We start from the raw sequence: 18,407 nt of genomic DNA, 5'->3' as shown, positions 1-18,407 counted from the left end.
ACGGACGGACGTACGGACGGACGGACCGACCCTAATTATAGAAAAGCTTCGCTTTTAAAAAGAACATTAATGAGTAATGACAATAATTTCCATAAGTATATGCATTGAAAAATTGACAAATGTATAGTAAATTAGATAAAAAAAAACAAGGATGACAACATCTATTAGTAGCGAAGCACTATAAATTTATGGAAGGACAAACAGAAAAAAAAATTGATTATAGAGAAGATGTTTAGTTGATAAATTTGAAATAATTCGTAAAAATCACGAAACCTTCATGAAAAGATAATATTTTTAATGTTTTTTATGCATGACTGACCAACAGACTGACGGAAAGTAAATTATACAGTTCATGCTCATTGATATTGGGAATCTTCACCAAAAATTTCAACCGTCCATCTTCAATAACAGTTGAGAAAATTTTATTTCCCCCACAACGTTAGGGACTGACGGACAAACAATTGTAATATTACAAAGCAAAGAAAACTTTATCCTTATACTAAAGTAACAGGATGTTTGTCTGTCTGTCTGTGTGTCTGTCTGTGTGTACCGAAGGATCTCGCTAACCGCTGAACCGATCGGGTTCTCCTTAACAGGGTAGCTTCTCATAAGTCCCGGGAAGGTTTATAACTATTTTGGGGGAGGGTACCACCACCCTCCCAAGAGAAATGACAAAAAAATAAAAAAAAATTTAAATTTAGGGAGACTTCAACGTCAAGTAAGGTGGTATCGTACATAAAAAATTAACTTTAACAAACAACAACATTTAAAGTGCCACTAGAGGCCTCTAGGGGCGTAGCCGCTAGTACATAAATAGAGCAGCAACAACAATCATTTAAAATTTCTGGTTAAAAAGAATATTCAAATAAAAAGAAATAAAAAAAGGCCAATTTATTTCTTCTTAAACCCTTTGGTAACTAACTAATCTTCTAAGGAGGAGGGGGTCAATGGTTATTTATTACACTAGTCCCCAAAGTTTTTAATATCGTTTTCATATTCGTTGGCTTAACAACTTTGGGGACTTTTAATGCATTTTGATTGGTTTAATCTTAAGTTGAATGTCCAAACGTTTTAACCAATAATTTTAATCTACAGAAGAGTGAATTTTTGTGTTCCTTCATTGGGGATGTACATCTATTTATCGGTGATTGTCTTATCCCTTTTAGATACCTGCTAATCTTGATATTACGATACCTTTCCTCCATGTAGAACTCTGTTTCAAGAAACTTGGGAAGGTTGATCAACACGCTGAGCAGTATGGCAGGTGCTGTATAGCCCAGTACCCTGGATAGATAGATAGTTAGTTATATTCGTTTTTCGGGTTTTATGAAAATATGTTGTCAATCTTTCATTTACATACTAGCAACTGCGCCTCTACCATCTAGAAGGGAAGGATAGAAAAAACAGCCTTAAACTAATTCAAGACTTGAAAATTAGACTAAAACCATCCCAGGGCCTATGAGAAGCTTCTCTAAAATGAAAAACCCCATCGGATCATTAGTAATTGAAATCTTAAGATGCAGACACAAAAAAATACTACTTTATATTATAGGATTATTATAATATATTTATTCTTTTCAAACTATAATTAAAGACTGAAAAGGGAGATATGTTCGACGAAATATATTACAAAATAAATGTTATTAAAAAATTTACATCTATTTAATAAGATTTAAGCACTTAATTTTTTCTTAATTTATTTTACAAAAAAGTAAAAGATTAATCTTGTTATGTTTTGCTTACATCAAAATCACGTTTTCTAAATTGTGGCTGGACCCAAATGTTTGGCTGCGACGCTTTCTTATTAGTATTGCATGTTCGTCTGTCCGTTTTTTCACTTTCATAGCAATTTTTGTATGCATTTGCAAATAAGTTTCTCTAAAAGTTACAATACAGATATTAGTTCATGTGGGATTTCACCCAGTTCACGAAAGAAATGTAGGTTAGGTTAGTTATATAATGTTGATATCTACAAGCAGTGGTTAGGCTTCTACAAGCTTTAAGTTAGATCCCCGCAAGGGAGCGCTTTGCATGACATATACAACGTAAAATGCCTATATATCGCCTTAAAGTCCCAAATATATTAGGTTTTTAGCCTAATTTGAAAAAAAAGCTTCGCTATTCATGTTCAACACCTCCTTATTTGTAAAATTAATCTTACAATATTATAATTTTTTGCTAACATATTACCTACCATTAAAGTTAACAAAAGAAATTTCTGTATTATCCCACAAGAAATTCTGAACCACTGAACCAGCCTCCCTAGCCACCTTTTAGGTTCAACACATTAAAAAAATTATGTTGAGCCAAAGAAAGGAATTCAACCATAGCCTTTATATCAAACTAGCATAAAAACAATTTATGCTTTTCTGTGGTTTACTTTTGTGTGAGGTGAAATTGTGAAAAAAATCATAAGAATAATCTATGAGCACAATATTGTTATGAACGAATCTTCAGCTTTTGGTATTCTTTATCATAAATTAAAATTTTCTTTAAAAATAAAATTTCTTTAGAACTGGTTGAAGTCGGAAAAGTAAATATTTTATATTGTTTTTCAAAACTTTAAAAAATTGTTTTGTTTTTTAATTTTGATATTTCTTAACATTCTTAAAAGTTAAAATATTAATATTTTACGTCAAAATATTAAATATCATATGAAAAACAATCATAGTACGTATAATAGATGTATATAATATTGGAGAATGACTTCGGTTGTAGTAAAACTACTTCAAACAAGAGCAATTGCATCCATAACTTACATTGTAGCTTTAAACAGATATGAAGTAGGATATTATAGTAAACAGAAAACGTACTTATATAAGATGTTATTTAATAATTACATATCAAAACATATTTTGTTGCATACGTTATTAATATTTCATTAGATTGCTGTCTAAAGCAGGGGGCTAGGGATAAGACAATGGATGATCAATCCTGCTTTTAGGTGTTAACTACTGTTGGAAGAATGAAATGCAGATTACTTTAATTCTAAGCTTGCAGATTCGATTAAATCTTGAAAAATCAACTTAATAAAACAACCGATCAAAAGTTATTAAGCTAACTAATAAGAAAACGCTATTATAAAACTTTGGGGACTAGTGTGACAGACCATTATCCACCCTCTCTCTGGTTGTTAATGATGTTAATGCCACAAAAATAAAAACAAATCGTGATCAACATTAAGAATCTAGGATTAATAAAAAAAATAATTTACAACATTTTATGTTTTGAAATAAAAAAGGTTTTATTTGCTTATTGTAGGTTAAGATAGGTTAAGCAAGGGTACGACCCCGTAGGTTTCAGAATTTAAAAATTTTCTTAAACCATTAAAACAGTAAAGGGTTTTAATGGTTCAGAAAAAGATTTGAGTAAAATTACACAGAATATTTTGTACAAAAGTGCAACTCCATAATTAGGCAAAATTGTCAAATAATCATAGAAAATTTAAATTTATTTTTAAAGGACCTACAGAAATTATATCAAAATTTCTATGACTATGCGATTCATGTGTTTTCATTATGATCTACAACAGTTATTCCACCATAATTTAATCTAGTTGGGACCCATACTTATTATACTTGGTACTAGAGATTTATATGAGTTTTAAAACTTTTTTAGAATTATCTACATGACCCAGATTCTACAGACCTTAGTAAATAATTACTAGGTACTTTGGAACATGGACAATTAAAATATTTTCAGATCTAAACTCTAACTGTACAAATTCTGCTTTTGATATTCTATAATTTTTAAGAGAAAGAAAGGTATGTAAAGGGGAGGGGGGTAATATAACCATCTCGTAATCAATGTGCAAATCGCACTTGGAATTCGAATTTCGCGCTCAGGCATTTAGCCGTTTTTTAGCTATTTTTAGGCCTAATCTATCATTAATTACGTAGTAATCAACTTTTGAAACATATTTTTGCTTTAACTCATGTGAAATGATACCAAAAACCATTTTTTAGATTTCTAGTACCAGCGGCTACCGGCTAGAACTTGTTGAAAACGTCTGGGAGTGGCAAAGAGTATGATGTGTAGGTAGGGATTGTGACGGATTTGCCTTGTAAATAGCCCAAGCTGACCAGCCGTTAGCCGTTATTTTTCAATTTTTTTTTCGATTTAGGGAAAATAGACATACCAAGGATTACTCATGACAAGTTTCATAACGAAATTCGGATTGTTAGGGCCATTTGCGCATTGATTACGAGATGGTTGCATTAATCCCCCCCCCCCCTTAATGTAAATGCCATTGTCCTCACCCTCATTGGTATTGCCTCTATAATAAATGTTACTGAGTTATTATTAATATTAATGGAAATATAATTAAGAAAAGGTGGTTCATTACTCTTAATTAGAAGTGCTTATTTCATCTTATTAATTAGGACAAGTATTTCATATACTTTTTTTGAGATAGCTCTGTATTATACCTGGTTAGGTTTTAGGCTGTTTTGTCTTAATCAAAAAGTGAGCAATAAGGCAAGTAAATTTCTTGAAATTTTACTTGTCATTATTTTTTTCTCTTGAATACTTGTCACAATTCTAATGCTTACGGTAATTTGGTAATTATGACCTTTATTTAGATATTAATGAAAATATTTCTACAGATCTATCTATTTATCTATCTATCTATCTATCTATCTATCTATCTATCTATCTATCTATCTATCTATCTATCTATCTATCTATCTATCTATCTATCTATCTATCTATCTATCTATCTATCTATCTATCTATCTATCTATCTATCTATCTATCTATCTATCTATCTATCTATCTATCTATCTATCTATCTATCTATCTATCTATCTATCTATCTATCTATCTATCTATCTATCTATCTATCTATCTATCTATCTATCTATCTATCTATCTATCTATCTATCTATCTATCTATCTATCTATCTATCTATCTATCTATCTATCTATCTATCTATCTATCTATCTATCTATCTATCTATCTATCTATCTATCTATCTATCTATCTATCTATCTATCTATCTATCTATCTATCTATCTATCTATCTATCTATCTATCTATCTATCTATCTATCTATCTATCTATCTATCTATCTATCTATCTATCTATCTATCTATCTATCTATCTATCTATCTATCTATCTATCTATCTATCTATCTATCTATCTATCTATCTATCTATCTATCTATCTATCTATCTATCTATCTATCTATCTATCTATCTATCTATCTATCTATCTATCTATCTGTCTATCTATCTATCTATCTATCTATCTATCTTTCTTTCTTTCTATCTATCTATCTTTCATCCATTTATTCATCTATCTGCCTAAGTATATGTATATCTAAATACCGATCGGTCCATCCATCTATCTATCTATCTACCATATTTCTCTACCTGGATTTAGAGATGCCAACATTGCTCTGCCTGAAATGGCTTGGAAAGCAGACAGATCTGTACCTCTCAAAGGCAATCATCACTGTCAGGTACGACGAGCTTGTTAAACTAAAAAATAGAAAATAATTGATATTGGAGGGGTTAAAAACAAGAGAAATACTTCCCAATATATTATATATAGGGAGGAAGAAGACATTTGACTGTAAATTATACTGGTGTCCAAAGTTTTAACTTTGGGTTCTTTTATTGAATCTTGATTTGATAGTTCAAACTAGTTTTCACACAATAATTTCAATCATATTTGGGGAAGTACATTGATTTTCCGTCCATTTAATCCTTGGATGTATTTTAATCTGTCGACTAAATTAATGTTGTTAAGAATAATTACTTAAACTTCTTTGAAATTATCATTATTATTATTAAAAAAAAATTTATCGTGGTGATCAGTGTAAAAAGTATTGAATTAGACAATGTTATTTTTCTATTTATGAGCAGTTTGACCTAAATAAAGCATTTGATGCACTCGTTTCCACGTGATTGACCACTGCACAATTTAGGATATATAAGTTGGAAAGAATTTTAATGTTAGAGAGAGATTTGAAATCTGCATCAAATTTTAAGGATTCTTCATAAAATTCGTTTTTTGTATAATTCTTTATCTAAAAGCGGAAATACAATTTAAGTTAATTAATTTTGACATCTGTGATTGGTGGATTGAAAATTATCTTCGCTCTGATAGGAGAAGCTTAAGTGTCGCACATCATTCATCCAATTAGAGCGCAGGTAGTTTCCAATCCACCTATCCTATTGGTCAAAATTTAGGAACTTAAATTGTATTTCCGCTTTTAGATAAATAATTATACAAAAAACGAATTTTATAAAAAAAATCCTTAAAATTTGATGCAGATTTCAAATCTCCCTCTAACATTTAAATTCCTTCCAACTTATATATCCTACTGCACATTAATGACGCAATGTTTGAAATAATCACATTTTCAATGGGAAAGATGGATAGGACAATAGATCTTAAATAAATATTTACTGCAGTTCACAAGTGTCAAATAATTCAAAATTCATTTGGAAAAATAAGAGATGAAAATAGATTAATTTAACCATCATTATCATCTCCCTCCCTGTTATTTTTATTTTCCAGCAAATTAAAGAAACCTTTGAAATTAACAACAGTATGGATAAATACAGTAATCGAAAAGCAAGGACAAATTTGTCCATAGAAGCACAGAAAAAATGTCAACAAAAGACAGTAAACTATTATACACTAATTACAAATAAAAGAGAATGTATCTAAAAAAAAGTCTTGAGATTGCAGACTATCTTGAAAATTAAGTGTTTCATTTAATTTATTATTAAATATCAAAATTGACAGTCGGACGTACAGTATTGTTAAGGGTTAAAATGTAGCTTCGCTACTAAGAAGCATGCACTATGGACATGCCATGACGTACTTTAATTAAGCGTTATCAAGAGTTTTCCATAAAAGGTAAAACTTAATTTCCGGCAAAGAGGAAATTTCTCAGACGTATCTTTTTTGGTTGACAGTTTTCCTCAAAGTGCATAGCGATTGAAAATTCCACTCCCCCCCCCCCCCTCCCTTTATTTTAGAATATATAGAAGGTGGGGAAGGGGGGAGTTGGTTTTTCGAGCCTTATTGTTGTTCCCTGGTTAGGTAGATTAGGTTATATTGGACACAGGGTAACCAGGCAGGGTTACCCTGCGGGATTAGGGCCTACTGCAGAAAATGACTTCTCCACTTTTAAAAAATCTATTTCAAAATAAGGGGCTTGTTGCTCTCTAGGCACTTTGAGAGAAAGCACCTTTTAGATTCCGGTCAGGTTTCTTGTAGATCATATAAAACGTGTCAGAGATTTGATTTGATAATGAAAAAAAAATTTTTAGTAATATTTTTACTTCATAAATTCAAGTTGTTGCATCTTTTTTAATATTTTTTTTCTTTTCATCTTTTTCATGTAATTACTGTAATTTATGTAACTTTTTTTTTTACTTATTTCTATTTTTTATTTTGTATGTATATAATATTTTTAAAGATTTTCTGTGGTTTAAATCATAACCACTGCAGCAGTATAACTTCCTAGTTTATTGACTTATTTTAAAATTTCAACAATTTTTCAATTGTTTTAGGAGGGTACAATACTAATCTTCTCTAAAAATAATGGAGCGACTGTTCCATCAGTTTACGAGATCTTACCATACAAAAATAGAGACTTACAAATCTCCTTATTTTTTCTTATTTTTACATAATAACTATAAATTTTTCTTTTCTTCTCAAATAAATTATATTTTTAATATTAAGTTTGTTATACTGTAAAAATAGAAATAAGAAAAGATAAATGTTTCAAGAAACAAGAAAAATATTAAACAAGGATAACAATTTTTATAGAACCCTAACACAATTTCGTATGGGTATAATATCCACATAAGTATGTTATCATAATTTTATTAGAATATATTCGACACAAGTAATTCCACAAATCCCATAACAATATCGCCCACAAGGGTTCAGCAACCCCCTCAAGCCCCCCCCCCCCCCCACACACATACTTTAAAATGAGAGGCAATTAGTTGAATTATTGATAAGCTAAAGCGATTACGCAAAACTACCCTTGTTTAATGAGCTATTTTAGGGTATTTCATATATATCTTAAGTTGAAAAGAAAGAGCAGTTACACTTTAAATACATAATATCTGGTAGGGAAGTAGAAAGGATTGTAGATTAATCTAACAATCAATATCCTGGCTTTTAGTATCGCGGAAACTCTTCGATTAGGGTATGCAAAGTATGGTATGTCCGTCCATAAATAAACGTGTCTAACACTAATTTCGTTAATACGCATACCAATATATATTACAAACACATAAATACGCTTTGCAATTGCTTACCTTTTGTCATTTGTACATTATATTTAATAAATAAAGAATAAGTTTTATATGTCTCTTCGTTCGTCTGTCCGTCCGTCTGTCCGTCCGTCTGTCCGTCCGTCTGTCCGTCCGTCTATCTGTCCGTCCCTTAAGATCTCGGTAACCAATACCAATCGAATTCTACTCTTCAGGGAATATACCTACTGGTCCTATGGTGGTTTTAGACTGTTTTCTTGGGGCGTGAGACAACCCCACCCCCCCCCCTCCCCCACAAAAAAATTAAATTCCCTCTTGGGTCAAAGACCCTAGAGGCTAGGGGCGAAGTCGATAGTGAATATATAAATTGATAGATTATAAATATTCAGATAAATTGATTATAGAATAGTTTCAAATATTAATATAGATGGATAAGCAGATAGCCAAATTCAAAGTATTAATTATTTTTGTCTGTCGTGAAGGATCTAGCTAACCACTGAATCGATTTACAGTAAAGCTTCTTGTAGGGAAGGTTTTTTGCTATTCTGTGGGAGGGCATTTTCACCCTCCTAATAAAAAATTCCCCCCTCCCCCTTAATTTCTTACTTCTTTTTAAAACTTAAATTAAAAAAGATGTGGTATCCCAGCCCCCAAGCTTAAGTGCCCCTAGAGGCTTCTAGGGGGCATAGCCGTTAGTGATATTATAAAAAAGATAGTCGGGTGGTTTTTTATACATAGAATAATAGTATGAATAGAGATAGTCTGGTAGGTTTAAGCTCTGAAGGTTCTATCCTTAGCATTCTATTATTATTTTTCTAAGAAAATCCAATAATTTTTATTAGATTATGATTAAGCTAAAAGTAATCATGCTTAGTTTTGATCCATAAAAGTACAAAATAACGTAATTGAGAGTAGATTATTTTTCCTATAAAAGTATAGTTGAAGAATACTTTTGATTCCAAAAAAATACTCCTATACAAATTAGAAATTATTTAAATTTTGTTTTTGACTCAATATCCTTTTAACTCATGTCTCCAGAGATACATGACTTTTAATTATGATGCATAGGACTATTAGGCCGTAGGTAAAATATAAAATATAGCGAGAGGTCCGTATACGTCTTAATTTTGAATAAAATGTATTAAGTTATTATCGGAACTTTTTAATATATTTGTTCACTAATCTGTTTCTATTTTAAAAAGCTAATATTTTTTGCATTTATATATGTGTATTGTCATCCTTGTTTTGTATACTGTAACAATCCTCTGTATATATTTTCTTTTATTTAAAAAATTCCTTTTCTAAATTGGACAAAAGAAAAAGAAATTTTTGGCAAGATACAAATTTTTCTTCTAATAACTTATTGTTGCTTAAGATTTTGACAAATATTTTGGTACAACCCCTCTTAGAGGTTACTAAACCTCAAAACAACCCCTCGCCCTCTTATGTGGAACTTTTAAAAGTGTGTTCTAGCCCATTTAAGAAGGTAAAGCCTTGCAGGGCTCTCAAAACCTATCCTTAAATAATTTGTGAAAATTGACCATTCACCAACAGTTGAGGGGAAATTGTCAAAGTTTGAGTATAGGGGTTGGGGGGGGGCTGGGCAATGGCAGATATATGACGTAAACCTTTTTTAAGTAACAAAGAAAAAATTTCAATGCAGGGGGGGGCAAACATCTATGTGAGTGGAATTAAGACAGAGCTGTAGGAAACAAAAAATTCAAATTAAAGCTGCGCTTCTTATGAAAAAAAATAATTTACCTAATATTGTTCATCGGATATAGTCCTTTTGGTACAATATATTTCCAGAGAAATGAGCCAGTAGAAAAGGGCCACATGAACACTAAACAGGTAAATTTATATTTATTCTTATAAATTATTATTATTCATTTAAAAGAACAGTAAATTTTAAGACAGCAAAAAAATAGAAAGGCTTAAACATTGTTAGAATAGGGCCTAATGCTTTATTGGCAACTAGCGGAATACGCCCCCCGATGCCCCGCTAGGGGCACTTGCGGAGGTTGGAGTTTTTCTTTTGGGAGGGTTGTGTTACCCTCCCCCAAAATAGTTATAAACCTTTCCGGGACCTATGAGAAGCTACCTTGTAATGGTGTATTGGAGAAACATAATGTTTCTGCGGTCAGAGAGATCCTTTGGTACAGACAGACAGCCAAACAGACATCCTGTTACTTTATTATAAAGATTAAGTAAATTTTAAAGTAAGAATTAATATCTGTTTTTAGCAGACGAACGGATATACCAAATATACAGAGTACCTTGTATAAGAAAATGATTAAAGTCCCTCCACAGACTATGACTTCATACTATAGAATAGCCAATGAGAGGCCAGCATAAATTTTACCATTGCATTGTACAATTACAGTGTATAATGGCCTCTCCTTGGCTATTCTATCGTATGACGTCATAATCTGTGGAGGGACTTTAATCATCTTCCTGGTATAAATTGTTACCTCTAGAAAGGCTGTAGTCGAGGAGGGTGAAGATAAGGAAGAGATTGTCGAAGATGGCCAGGAAAATGAGCAGGCAACTGAACTGTTTTATCTTCTTCTCTCTAGAAAAATCAAACTTTAGCACAAGTGGATAACTAATAGAAATGACCAATGATAGTATATATTTTACCATTGGTCAATTACAAAGCATACTGGCCTATCTTTGGTCATGTGTATAGAATGACATCGTTTTTATCAGGCACTATAAGCTGCTTCTCTACTACCGACATCAATCGATAATATTACCATTAGTTGTTATCAAATGCTTTGATGAGGTCTAACAATTGATTTAAAATAATACAAGCTTACAAAAAAGAAGAAAATGAAAAATATAATTACAATAAAGATTATTTATTGATTTTGAAGATTCTATTCAAATTAAAAGAATAATTCATAAAATTTGTAAAAATCAGCAAAAAAAAAACTCGCCTGATCCATAATTGAATTGTACCATAAATTAGTTTAGAAATATGAATGACCGATTATTAAATTTTAGTTATCTAAAAATACGTAGGAAAAATAGTGATGAATCTTATCAGGAAAAAGCAGAACATTGTAATAATCAGCTCAACACAAATATCCTTTTATGTTTTAGAAGTGCAGCAATTCTATGAATAGATTACGTTCGTCTGTCTGTTCGATTGAAATTATTTTCAAAGTGACAGTATCTTTATTGTTTCCTAGCGGCTTCGCCCCTAGCCTCGAGGGGCTGTGCCCAAATAGGTAATTTAAAAAAATATTTCTGGTACTGCCATTTATTTTGAAATAACTGCCTAAAAACTATTTTTTTGTGGGGGGGGTTCATTTTTGGGTTGGTTTGGGGTGTCCCACGCCCCAAGAAAATAGCCTAAATCCACCACAGGACCAGTAGGTATATTCCCTAAAGAGTAGAATCCGATCGGTTCAGTGGTTACCGAGATCTTAAGGGACAGACGGACAGACAGCCATCATTCTACATACCATTATTTATTGTGTAATACAAAAATATTAAAGTTGGTTATTTGATGCCTTATATATGATGTTTTCTTATCTAATGTTAGCTGCGCAAAATTTTACTAAAGAATGCAAAAAAATCTCGTTAAGAAAAAAAACAAATGTATTAAAGAGTACATTTCTCTAAAAAAATGTCAAATTCAAACTTATTTTTCATAAAAAAAACGTATTTGTTCCTCAAAATTGTTTTTTTTTATTCGACAAAAACTTTAGAAAGAAGGTGTATCAACTTTTTTTTATAGCTAGCCGGTTCTTTTAGTAAGTAGTAGATGTAAAATTTTTCATAGAATTCAGATATGCAATCGGTTTTTTTTGTAGACCTCTTATTTTTTAAGTAATTTAAGTTTAAAAAAAAAAAAATTAAGTCGATTTTAAGGTACTAAAATGCAACAAAAAAAAGAAAGAAAATGGCCATTATGAACAAAAATAGTAAGATCTTTAATTTGACACCTTACTTTTTCAATTCTGTCAGGTAATTATTGAAAAAATCGATTTTTTTAAACCCACGAGAATAAAAACTTTGGACTTAATTTTATTATTTCACAGGTAAAAAAATATGGGTTCATATATACCTTTAGAATCAGAAAAATATTACGAATTCATTGTAAGCAAAAAAGTTTACAATATAGTATATAAACTACAATAAAAGGAATTATATGAAAATATCATATTATATTGTACAGGCAATTCTTGAATTGAGTATAAAAATGGGAAGAGGGTAAAGAGGGGGTAAAAAAGGGAAGACGATAGTGTTGCCTGAACAAAAAATAATTTGGCCATTTGTATAATTTTTAATTTTTTTACTTTTTTTCAATTTTGCTTACAATGGATTCGTAATATTTTTCTGATTCTAAAGGTATATATGAACCCATGTTTTTTATGTCTGTTTGAGAAAATATTTAGGTCTAAAGTTTTTATTAAACCGAGGTTAAAAAAATAGATTTTTTCAATAATTACTCAACAGAATTTTAAAAGTAAGGTGTCAAATTAAAGATCTTACTATTTTTGTTCTTACTGGCCATTTTCTTCTTTTATTTTGTTGCGTTTTAGTACCTTAAAACCGACTTAATTATTTTTTTAAAAAACTTAAATTACTTAAAAAATAAGAGGTCTACAAAAAAAACGATTGCATATCTGAATTCTATGAAAAATTTTACATCTACTACTTACTAAAAGAACCGGCTAGCTATAAAAAAAAAAGTTGATACACCTTCTTTAGAATAAACTAGTTCTAAATATTTTTTAATATAAAATTTAAAATCTTTGACTGCCCTGTATTTGTAAGAGTGTACGATAGCGAGCAGGAAAAAGAAAAAAAAATGTAGGTATTCAAATCATGTCTGAAGAAAGTAGATTTTGTGATGTGAAATAAGCAAGGATTATAATATCCAAATGAGTGCAAAGACTTTTGAACATTTTAAATTATTTATTGAGTTACATTTTTTCCTTTATCTATTATTGTATATTTGTGGAAAAAAGTGATGATATGCTCTGGTAATCTATAATACAAAGTAGAACGATGTCTGTCCGTCTGTCTGTCCGTCTGAAGCTTAAGATCTCGGTAACCGCTGAACCGAATGGGCTCTACTCTTCAGGGAATATACCTACTGGTCCTGTGGTGGTTTTAAGATATTTTCTTGGGGGGTGGGACACCCCCAACCCCCCAAAAAATAAAAAATACCCCTCCCCCCCAAATTTTTTTTTTCTTTTAAAACTAAAATTAAAATAGTGGGGTCGACTACCCCCTCCCCCCCCAAAAAAAAAAAAATCCCCCCCACCAAAAAAATTGGTTTGATCAAACCTCTTGGGGCAAAGCCCCTAGAGGCTAGGGGCGAAGCCACTAGTCTATAATACAAAGTAGAACGATGTCTGTCTGTCCGTCTGTCCGTATGTCTGTCTGTCCCTTAAGATCTCGGTAACCACTGAACCGATCGGATTCTACTCTTCAGGGTATCTACCTATTGGTCCTGTGGTGGTTTTAAGCTATTTTCTTGGGGGGTGGGACACCCCCAACCCCCCCAAAAACCAAAAAATCCCCCCCCCATTTTTTTTTTTTTTTTTTTTTGAAGGAGGTTTCCATTGTCCTTTACGATTTTCGCCATAATTTTTTTTATCACCTCTTGGGGCAAAGCCCCTAGAGGCTAGGGGCGAAGCCGCTAGTCAATAATACAAAGTAGAATGTCTGTCTGTCTGTCCGTCCGTCTGTCCCTTAAGATCTCGGTAACCACTGAACCAATCGGATTCTACTCTTCAGGGAATATACCTACTGGTCCTCTGGTGGTTTTAGGCTATTTTCTTGGGGGATGGGACACCCCAACCCCCCCCCAAAAAACCAAAAAATCCCCCCCCCCATTTTTTTTGCTGAAGATTTCCTTGGTCCTTTTTTTTGCTGAAAATTTCCTAGGTCCTTTTATGAATTTCGCCAAAAAAAAATTTTTAACACCTCTTGGGGCAAAGCCCCTAGAGGCTAGGGGCGAAGCCGCTAGCACAAATATATAGCAGACATACGGACCAACTCTAGTGACTTGTAAAGGAGCGTAGCTATTTCAAAATAACTGTTTGTATATGTTACCTGTGAAAAATAAGTATGGAAACAATATTTCCAAAGATTCCAATCACCCCAATGGCCAACTGAAAAAAAAGTTTAACAATCAACCTTGAAAGTAGGACAAAACTGAAATAGTTGATTTGCCTAAAGGTGCTTATTCAAGTCCCCCGAATCCCACCTTTATTTTGAAAAAAAATATTGAGGGAACGTGGCTTTTTCGATCTTTATGTTTTACTTTAGGTTAGGTTAGGTTATTAGCCTATATTAAGAACAGTGTACCCCACAGGTAGAGGCCCTGACCCAGCATTAGGCTTAGAAAAAAAACCTACCCCCCCCCCGGCCCCCCCCCATATTTTCGCTCAATTACTTCAACTTGTAAGTCCTTGTTTAGGATAATTTTAAAAAGAAATTTGAAATATCGCATTATCCAATAGAATATTATTTTCAAAATGTGATAAAAGAGAGATTGGGATAAAAGTTTGTGCTTGAATTCTCTTTTCTTACAAGCATCTATTTCATTATTTTTTTTTCAAGTATGGCATTGAAAAAAATTAATATCCACTGTATTAGAACCAGTTCAAAGCCATACTAAAAAATCATTTATAGCATCATATTGAAGACAATTTTCCACAAATATAAAAATAAAAATCATTAAATTAATACCAGTTTTGTCAGCCCGGGCCTTCAGCAACTCAGGCATATTAAAAATGGTTTTAATCTTATACTTTTTCATTTTAATATTCGTAGAAAGCTGTCTATATTACTGTCTATAATACTTTGTGATAAATAACTTTAAAATCCGTAAAAATTTCGAAACTATTTAGAAAAATAATATTCATAGATTTATTGAGAAAAAAATCTTTTTTTGACATGCAATTGCTAAACATGATTGTCCTTGTTAAAAGCGAAGCTTTTCTATAATTAGGGTCGGTCCGTACGTACGTCCGTCCGTCCTTTTTTTCGTTAAGTTAAGCATGTTAGAATTGTCCTATCGATTTCAAACTTTGAATGGTGATTCCTGTAGTAGTTAGGTACGATTTAGAAAGCGTAGCAACTCTATAATTCTTACCAGAATGTCTGTACGTCCATTTTAAACATGTTGATTTTTCTACTTTTTCAACAACAAATTTTTATGGGATCTAATTATCCGTTTGATCTGATTTTTAGTATATTGATTCCTGGGACAACAAAGTACAATATTATAAGCGAAGCAACTCTATAATCAAGTCCTAAAAATGTCCACAAACATTATCCTGTATCAAACAGTTTTTCAATAAATTGACTTACAATTTTGCTTCGACTCTTATACTTTTATATTCTGATTTTTCAGTTCTGATACTATACAAGTGTTAATGTCCGTTTGTCCTACCGTTTCAGTGCTTCGCTTTTATGGATGTTGTCATCCTTGTTTATCTATATGTAGTGGAGCTCTTATTGTTGTAATACAAGAGTATAATATTATTATATTATTATGTGAAAAGGATATGTCTACCAAATAATTTCCAGACAATAATATATCACTTTTTATCCTTTTTTAATGTGTAATATACATGTGTTTTGTATTTTTATAATGTTACCAAATAAACCTTAACAATCTTAGATTAGATTTATCATTCTTGGGTGTACAACATACATAGAAAAAAAAACAATAATAAATGAATATTATATACATTTATATGTACAGTCAAATTTTATTGATATGGTTAATTTATAAAAAAAAATTTCTTCCCATATGGCAGTTTCCTAAAAGGTAAAAAGTAATGTGTAGTTTTAAGTTTTAACACATTGTTTTCATACAGGCCATATAAGTAACCACGGTCGCGGGTATAAGTAACTATTATGAACTGTCTCTAAAATATTACTAGAAATACAAAACATACAACAAGCTTTTTTTAGGATTGTCTCTATTGCATAAACAATTAAGAATTGTAAAGTACATTGGTTTATACAGGGTGTTTCAAGAAAAATGTCTTTTTTAGAAATTAATTATAGATAAAAAGACATTTCTCTTAAAACACCCTGTATCAATAGAAAAATCGAATTATAAAAATAATATTAAATTTAAATTCAAATTATATAACGACTGATTTTATGCTACTATGCCGTTTTATTAGTTTATGGTTAATGTTTGCTAATGCGTCAGATTGCGTCAATAATTGTCCACCAGCGGCGGCAGCTGAGCCATGATCTTATGTATTATTTTAAATTGACAGTATTTTAATAAAAAAAAGCCTTTCACAATATGACAAATAACATGGTATTATATAACTTTTTAAAGTTTGACATTTAGATTTATTTGAATTCATTTGAATTATTTAAAACAATAGAAAATTATTCAAATACAATTTCAAACCAAAACGCATTTCTAATAGCATATTTTTTAAACTAATTTAGTTTATTGTGTTCTTGTCTATCAGGGCAGTCCGTTTTTCCCAGCTGCTCTGCTATGGATTAGGACATAAGGATATGACTCCCTTTAGTAGTCGGTCCTAATATCATGGATACATTGATAAAGGATGCAATTCTTTAAGTTCTTTGATATCTATTTTGTCATCTTTCCTATTTTTTAAAAGCGATGCTTTTCTATAATTAGGGTCGGTCCGTACGTCCGTCCGTCCGTCACAGATGGATAGCTTTTTTCGTTAATTTTGGCATGCTAGAATTGTCCTATCGATTTCAAACTTTGCATGGTGATTTCTGTAGTAGTTAGGTACGATTTAGAAAGCGTAGCAACTCTATAATCATTACAAGAACGTCCGTCCGTCCATTTTAAACATGTTGATTTTTTTACTTTTTTAAAACTAATTTTTATGTGATCTTATCATCCGATTAATCTGATTTTTGGTATGTTGATTCCTTGGACAACAAAGTATAATATTATAAGCGAAACAACTCTGTAATCAAGTCCTAAAAATGTCCATAAACATTATCCTGTATCAAGCAGTTTTTCAAAAAATTTACTTACAATTTTGCTTCGGCTCTTAAACATTTATATTCTGATTATTCAGTTCTGACACAATACAAGTGTTAATGTCCGTTTGTCCTACCATTTCAGTGCTTAGCTTTTATGGATGTTGTCATCCTTGTTTTTATTAAAACATCCTGCAGGAAACCTCAAGTGCCATTAATTTAGCTCTTTCTATAATGAATAAATTGTTGTTTTTTAATGACACTATTTAAAGGTTTGAAATAGCATTATATACTATATCATGTTGCTATCAAATGCGTTTTTTAAGTCAAAATATTATATGATGCTATCACATGCGTTACTAATGTCAGGAAACTTATTTGAATTATTTCATTTTAGGATTTAACATATTTAACCAGGAAAAAGTAAGTAAATAGATATAACAGTGGTTAGATGAAAAGAAAGATAGATAGATAGCAGATAGATATATAGCTATCCTACCATGATAACTCCCTCCATCCAGTAAGCGCATTGTTTGATATTCTCAGCATCGTCTTCTGTTAGATAACCACAATCTGGTGTAATTCTAAACAAACAAAAAAATAAAATTCGTCATATGTCTCATGCCAAGTAATAGCAATCTAAAGTTTTTTTTAGACAAATAGTCCTAAAAGTCGTCTGCTGTAAACAATATAAGGTGACTTTAAATGCAAAGTAATAAATGTCGTCTTCTAAAAGGCATAATAATATACATAAAAGCTATTTAAATGACTAAATTGTTTACAAGTTATTCCACTATTATCAAACTGTCTTTGTGACGGAAATACGGACAAATTCTGGTTGTTGAGTAGCAATGCAAAGTTATAACAAACTTACATTTGTTGTGAATTAGATTTTAGGTGTTCAAATATTATACTTGAATTTTCTACCATGTCTAAATATTATCTGAAACAAGGAATAAATGTAAAAAATTTGGGGGGAAGATTGATTTATCGTCCCAAATTGTAGTCCTTAATCCCTAATGTACCGAAAGTTGTACATACATACACCTTATCAATTCTCTAGAGAATTTGATATATACCATAACTATGAACCAATAAACCTATTATAAGAAGAGCAGCTATCTATACACTAAGATATTCTACAGGCCTCTAGGGGTACATAAATGGATTCTTTTCAATCTCTGTTAAGATCAGCTTTTTA

General features: G+C 31.2%; 1 protein-coding gene across 1 annotated transcript in view; it reads right to left on the bottom strand.

The window, feature by feature from the left end:
* The window catches only part of LOC145319712 (FMRFamide receptor-like), a 46,903-nt gene extending 28,758 nt beyond the window's left edge, over positions 1 to 18,145 (bottom strand). The window contains exons 1-7 of the mRNA XM_080162020.1: positions 18,081 to 18,145; positions 17,706 to 17,790; positions 14,321 to 14,379; positions 10,717 to 10,817; positions 10,007 to 10,088; positions 5,375 to 5,482; positions 1,195 to 1,284 (exon numbers count right to left, since the gene is read on the bottom strand). Coding sequence (XP_080018146.1) covers positions 1,195 to 1,284; positions 5,375 to 5,482; positions 10,007 to 10,088; positions 10,717 to 10,817; positions 14,321 to 14,379; positions 17,706 to 17,790; positions 18,081 to 18,136 — 581 coding nt within the window. The 5' untranslated portion in view covers positions 18,137 to 18,145. The remainder of the gene's footprint in view (positions 1 to 1,194; positions 1,285 to 5,374; positions 5,483 to 10,006; positions 10,089 to 10,716; positions 10,818 to 14,320; positions 14,380 to 17,705; positions 17,791 to 18,080) is intronic.
* Positions 18,146 to 18,407: the final 262 nt, after the last annotated feature.

Source organism: Acartia tonsa, chromosome 5 (assembly GCF_053477335.1).
Source record: "Acartia tonsa isolate MP-2025a chromosome 5, ASM5347733v1, whole genome shotgun sequence".
NCBI classification, from domain to species: domain Eukaryota; kingdom Metazoa; phylum Arthropoda; class Copepoda; order Calanoida; family Acartiidae; genus Acartia; species Acartia tonsa.
Note: the sequence above shows the minus strand (reverse complement) of the source record. Positions and strands in the feature narration are given on the sequence as shown.